Source organism: Austrofundulus limnaeus, unplaced genomic scaffold (assembly GCF_001266775.1).
Source record: "Austrofundulus limnaeus strain Quisiro unplaced genomic scaffold, Austrofundulus_limnaeus-1.0 Scaffold398, whole genome shotgun sequence".
NCBI classification, from domain to species: domain Eukaryota; kingdom Metazoa; phylum Chordata; class Actinopteri; order Cyprinodontiformes; family Rivulidae; genus Austrofundulus; species Austrofundulus limnaeus.
Genome location: NW_013952800.1, coordinates 475,584 through 482,354, shown reverse-complemented (window position 1 = coordinate 482,354; position 6,771 = coordinate 475,584). Strand labels below are relative to the sequence as shown.

At 39.0% G+C, this 6,771-nt stretch overlaps 1 protein-coding gene across 1 annotated transcript in view; it reads left to right on the top strand.

Moving 5' to 3' along the window:
* trim23 (tripartite motif containing 23) overlaps positions 1-863 on the top strand; it is a 15,298-nt gene extending 14,435 nt beyond the window's left edge. The window contains exons 10-11 of the mRNA XM_014023948.1: positions 394-518; positions 609-863. Of these exons, the coding sequence (XP_013879402.1) occupies positions 394-518; positions 609-788 (305 nt within the window). The 3' untranslated portion in view covers positions 789-863. The remainder of the gene's footprint in view (positions 1-393; positions 519-608) is intronic.
* The last annotated feature ends 5,908 nt before the right edge of the window (positions 864-6,771 follow it).

The window sequence follows — 6,771 nt, the reverse complement described above, 5'->3', positions numbered from 1 at the left end:
GTTTTGGACGTCCTTCGTCGCGGCGCTGTGACGTATGCGGCCGACAAATTCGACCTTCGGAGGRCCCGTCCTGCCGTTTTGCACACAGCCATATTCAGCACATACTGTCACATTTAGCAGTGTCATGAGATTGTTTAACATCATTTTCCACTATTCAACAATAAAACATCTCTAAGTGTGACCCGTCAGGTGATCTGCATTCATTGAAGTCTTTTTTATTAAGCTAAATGATTATTTTGTTTCTCAGCAGGTGCTGTGTTGAGTTGTGTCATCTGGTTTTTCAACAAATCTGCACAAAATGATGCAGTAACATCCAGTACTTTAGATGTTTTTATCTGAACCAAAGTATTTTCACCTTAATGTAACCACAGCTCCTCCCCTCTGTTTGTGCAGCGGTGGTGTTTGTGATTGACAGCTGCCACAGGGACAGACTCATGGAGGCGCACAGTGAGTTAGCCAAACTACTGACAGAGAAGGAGCTGCGAGATGCTTTGCTGCTCATTTTTGCAAACAAGCAGGTCTGAAAAACCAAATAAAACTAAACTACAGTAATGTGGTGTTAGCACAGATTCAGGGCTTCACCATCACTTTGTGTTGCTCTGCTGCAGGACGTTCCTGGAGCCGTGTCCGTGGAGGAGATGACTGAGCTGCTGAGTCTGCACAAGCTGTGCTGTGGGAGGAGCTGGCACATCCAGGGCTGTGATGCTCGCAGTGGGATGGGTCTACATGAGGGGCTGGACTGGCTCTCCAGACAGCTGGTGGCTGCTGGGGTCCTGGATGTGGCCTAAAGAAAGCACTGCCCCCGACCTTTGCACATACTGACACCCCCCCCACCCCCAAAATAAAAAAATATAAAAATAAAACAGTCTCTGAGCTCAGCTCATCAGCTGTCTAAAACCTTACAGGATGCAGTTTAAAGTTAGATTCTGTCATCAAACAATGAAATATCTTCAAGGATTTCCTGTTGACACCCTGCTACCCCCACAGCTATAAACCCAGACTTTGGCCTAAATCCTGAATTAAGACTACAAACTTCTGAAAGTCATGTTTGTGCCTTGCAAATGTGGTCATCCCACTTTGTTGCCTTTGGATTTTTAAGTTAAAAAAATAATTCTGGAAAGATAATTCAAATGAAACGGGGAAAAAAAATTGCTAAAATAAATTCTAATAAGTTCTAAAAGTGAAAAATAGTGTGTGCATATGTATTCAGCCTGCAGCGTTCTCTATGAATTTGAACCATGTAGAAGTTTAGTTTGTTGTTTTTGACCAAACTGCTGCAGCTCCTTCAGGGTGACGCTGCTTGTGTCTGACAACCTTTAAATCCAAAGACTGAGGTCTGCTCTGACATTTAACTGGTTCTCCTGAAACCTGTGGACTGTTTGTTTCTTCTGAAGAGTTTTTCTGTACTTTGCACCGTCCATCTTTTCTTTAACTTGGACCCCGGCTCCACACAGCATGATGCTGCCACCACCATGCTGGTGTTCTCAGCAGGATGTTTGCTTTGATATTTCCTTTCATCTGATCACAGGACCTTTATTAACCCAGATTCCTTTTTCCTAGGGATGCACGATATATCGGTATTGATATCGGTATCGGCTGATACTGGACATTTTTTAGAATATCGTATCGGTCCGATAAGTAAAACTGAGCTGATATTAACGACCGATATTGATTTTCCACTTTTTAGCTTTAGTTTCTGTTTTGAAGGGGAGATGGTTGGTTGAGCAGCATCTGTTTGATCATAATAGTGATATTGATGCTGTGCAGCCAGGAATAACTGAAGTAGAGCCATGTCAGAGGTCTGGTTGTTTATTTACAGAATCAAAAAAAGACCCAAGTATGTTTGTGCGTATATGTATAATATAATTTGTGTGTTTGTGTAATATCGGTTAATATCGGTTATCGGCCATAACAGAAATAATTATATCGGATATCGATATTGGCTGAAATTTTCATTTCGATGCATCCCGACTTTTTCCTCAACCCTTCATGAAGCCCCTACCTGTGCAGCTTCTGTTGACCTGTCATGTCCCAGCTGTCAGGTTATCCTCCTGGATGTTCCTCTCCTGACCCACTGAGTGGGTTTTAGTGGATGACCCTCTGTGATGGTCTCATCTGTACATTTCCTAATAATGAATTTAGTAAGATTGGATATCCAAGAGTCTGATACATTTTATAACCCAACCCTGATGTGGACATGTCCACAACTTTGTCTCGGGCCTGTGTGAAGACTTTCTTGGTCTTCGTGTCTCTTGCTTGGTGGTAGGCTGCACTACAGTTCATTCTGGGACCATCAGGACAGGTGGTTCTGACATCATGGGACTCTTAGACTGCTCACAGGTTGCTCTTAATAAACTATGTGGCTGCTGCAGGTGAAGGTTGGGGATTCAAAGCAAAGGAGTTAATCCATATGCACACACTCCTGTTTTAGTTTTATGTTTTTAAATTACTTACATTTGCAACTGTTAATCTGAAATATTTTTGTAGAATTGTTGCTCATCAAATCTATAACACAAAAAAATGAGGTTTTAAGGCAACAAAATCGAAAGTTAACAAAGATGAATACTTTTGCAAGGCACTGTACCTGGTCCAGCACATTACTTCAGTTTTTCTGTTTGATAAGCCCATCTGCTGTGTAGCTTCTGTAACGCCTGCATCTGTTTCATCTGAAATACTTTAGCACCTCGACAGTGTGGATTGTATTTTCGCACTTTTGGTTTAGATGCCCTTCCTTGTGACAATAATCTGAACTAGAGAATTTGCATTTCCAGCGAAAATGCCAGTGTGAATGCCTCTTGCTGATAACTTTAGCTGAAGCTAAGAAACAAATTGATGATGTCACTGATGACATCTTCATCAAAATTCTAAAAATTGAAATTGCTAAAAAAACCTAAAAATTTAAGATACCAAATATCATATCTGGAATGTCCTGAAGGAGCTGAACATTTTGTTATATGAATGGTTTAAGTAGCATAAAAATTGTGGAAGGAGAAGCCGTCCAAAAAACGTACCCATTCAAAGTCAATGGGAAAAAAACTGCTTAAAAATTGAAATAGCTCAAAAGGTATAAAAAGTTAAGTTACCAAAAGTCATAGCCGGAATGTCCTTAATGAGCTGAACATTTTGATAAATGAATGGTTTAAGTAGCACAAAAATTGTGGGAGGAGAAGCGGTCCAAAAAATCATACGGAAGAAACTGGAATAATAAAGAATAAAGAGAAACATGAAAACAATAGTATTCACACAACTAAATTCACAGAGCTCCACGTTGTGCATATTTTTATTTACATACTTTTTTGTTTTTCAGTGAGCTTCAAGTAGTCATGAGAAATAATTAGTGAACATATAATTTAATACATTCAGACTAGGTTTTACAGGTTAGACATGGTTTCAATGAATCCTGTGACTGCAGATATTTGCCTTGTCTTCTAATGTAAGCTTTAGCAAATGTGTTATTAGCTCTTCTGTGCTTTTTTTAATGTGTGAACCTGTTTAATATCCCTGCTGGGCCTGAAGGGCTAGCATTTTGGTTTGAATGGAGTGTCATCTGTTACAGAGTAAACTGTTTACTGAACGTATTAACAGCTACGTAACATTTCTTTGATTCAAGGCTGAGTTTTTAACGGGCCGTTTCTGCCTCTGTGGAGCGTCTTGCATGCCGAATTCATCAAACACACGTAATCTGCTGATAGCTTTCATCTGGAAGCAAACAAAACATCTGCTGTTACCTAGTGTGTGTTGCATTACTACAAAATTTTAGTGAAAGTACTTTTCTGTATTCAAAGTGCATAACGATGGAACAGCTTTAATCAGTAAAAACCGTAATGTGAAACTTAGTGGACATTAAACATAACACTGTCATCTTATTTAGGAACCATTATTTCAGTTTGGCTTTTATTCATTGCTATGTATATTATTTGTACGTATGTATAAAACAACCCACCAATAAAAAAGCATGTGTGAAAAGCTTTTCCACAGTTTGTGAAAACTAGTTGATTTTCTGAACCTAAGAAGCACAGCACGCTTTGAAACCTTTGTTATATGTGGACGTGACAGCGTTTGTAAATGATATACAGTCTGTGATCGTGTAAAATAAACTATTTGACATCACTTCTTCAAACATAAGTTCCTTTTTTTCACAAGTTATTACCTCTGGAGACCAGTGTAGCCATTTATATATCAAACGCTCGGCCTAGTTGAAATAATTATTTAACTTGAACACTTTTTAAAAAATAGAAATACAGAAACATATATGGGCTGCCGTTTGTAAAGTTACACAGTCAAAAAATTACCACCAATATCTATTTTATTTAGCCTTTTACAAGAAAAAAAAGTTTTATTTTTCAAAGTCAGTTTTTCACCACATGATTCATACATTTATAAATGTCAGTTTATAAACTAAATATTTAACTTACAAATTAAATATTTAGTTGAGCTAAATACTTAACTTGTGACTGAAATATTTAGTTTTGAGCTAAATAGCTTGAAACTTAAATATTTAGCTAGCTACCTAAATATTTAACTTGMTAGCTAAATATTTAAGTTAAATATTTATACCTAAATATTTAACTTGMTAGCTAAATATTTAAGTTAAATATTTATACCTAAATATTTAACTTGMTAGCTAAATATTTAAGTTAAATATTTATACCTAAATATTTAACTTGCTGGCTAAATATTTATACCTAAATATTTAACTTGCTAGCTAAATATTTAACTTAAATATTTAGGAAGCTACCTAATTAGAAAATGTAATACTTACAAGACCACTGATAATCTCCATTGATCAGAGGCTCCACGAAAGATCTCACTCTGTTGGGTCAAAATGATCACAAGAATGGTGAGCAAAAATCCCAGAACCACATGGGCGACCTGGTGAATGACCTGCAGAAGGCTGGGACTAATGTAACAAAGGCTACCGTCAGTAACACACTACGTCACCAGGGACTCATATCCTGCAGTGCCAGACATGTCCCCTGCTTAAGCCAGTACATATCCAGGCACGTCTGAAGTTTGCTAGAGAGCATTTGGATGTTCCAGAAGAGGACTGGGAGAAAGTCATATGGTCTGATGAAACCAAAGTAGAACTGTTTGGTAGAAACAACTCGTCATGTTTGGAGGAGAGTAAATGCTGAGTTGCATCCAAAAAACACCAAACCTCCTGTGAAGCATGGGGGTGGCAGCATCATGCTTTGGCACTGTTTCTCTGCAAATGGTCCAGGATGACTGATACGTGTCCATGAAAGAGTGAATGGGGCCATATATCATGAGATTTAGAGTGCAAACCTCCATCAGCAAGACCAAGAGCATTGAAGATGAAACATGGCTGGGCCTTACGATCCCAAGCAAACTGCCAGGGCAACAGAGTGGCTTGGTAAGAAGCATTTCAAGGTCCTGGAGTGGCCTAACCAGTCTCCAGATCTCAACCCCATAGATAACCTTTGGAGGGAGTTGAAAGTTCGTGTCGCCCAGCCCCATCCCCAAAACATCACTGCTCTAGAGAAGATCTGCATGGAGGAATCCAGTTTTCACCTCCTGTATCATGACTGAGTACTCAGTGAAATGCTGGTTGTATGGGGTGAAGTAGTCAATGGTAGATCTTCAGGGGGTTTGTCACCAGTAGCTGATACAAAGCCAGCAAACCCTGCAACAAGTTGCTTTAATCCACTACTCACCACCACTTGGGACAAGTAGCAGACACAATACTCTTGGATGGTTTTAGACTTTGTTGTTTGTGGAATAAAAACTGCTCCTTCAGATAAAGGTGTTTGTCATCAATGCATGTTCACACGAAAGGATGAAATTTGTTTTCTGCATTTGACCCATCACACGAGAAACACCCAAGTGGAGCAGCAGGCAGCTATGTGAGTGCTGGGGAACAGTTGGGGATTGGGTCTCTTGCTCAAGGACAGTCGAACCTCTCTTTCTGGTCCCAAGTTGGCTGCTCTACCACTACACCACAGCCACCCTCAACTTGGGTCCAATTCGGTTATAGATACGGAAGGGCTTTAGGGTTTCAGGTATACCCACCTTCAAAGAGCGTGTTTTTTTCCGTTTATAGAGAGGAAACTGATTTTCCAGAGTTGGGAAGATCAAATCCAGTTTTCACTTCCTGTATCATGATCCCACTAGTCCAGTTAACCACAATGGAGCCATCGATGTTTGTAGTTATTTTGTACAGATTGTCCCACTCAAGATAAAACACATTATTGGCCTGACCAGTAATAATTTGTGGACTGAGAGAATAGAAAACCTCATCTCTCCTGGATTTCTTTTTTGCTGGATTAAACTGTTTATACTCACCATTATTTTCTTTAGTTTCTTTGGCATTATTAGCAACAATCAGCCTTATTTTTCAACATTTCAAACTGATGAAAATTAAATAACTGCCTAAACCCGTATGCCAACGCCTACAACACATTGCCAGAATAATTTAAAGGTTGCAGTTTAGAATTTAGTAGTTTGTGCTTTGAACCAGAGCTAAAGCTAGCTTGTAAATTTGCAAATGTGTCAACATCCAAGATGGCTGACAAAATCAAATTCTGGCAAGTTGTTTTGAAGTAAAAAAAAAAAAAAAATATGTGTAGCCAGTCATGTCACTACCAATCTCCATTAATTCCTCATGCCAAAATGGAACCCAAACTGGGGTCATTTGCCTCTGCACAATGTCTAGTTAAGTCAACATGTTGATTTTACATTGTTTTTTGCATTTGTGGAACTCCAGGTCGGCAACCAAAAGGGTACAATAAACATTCATCTGACAAAATGTCA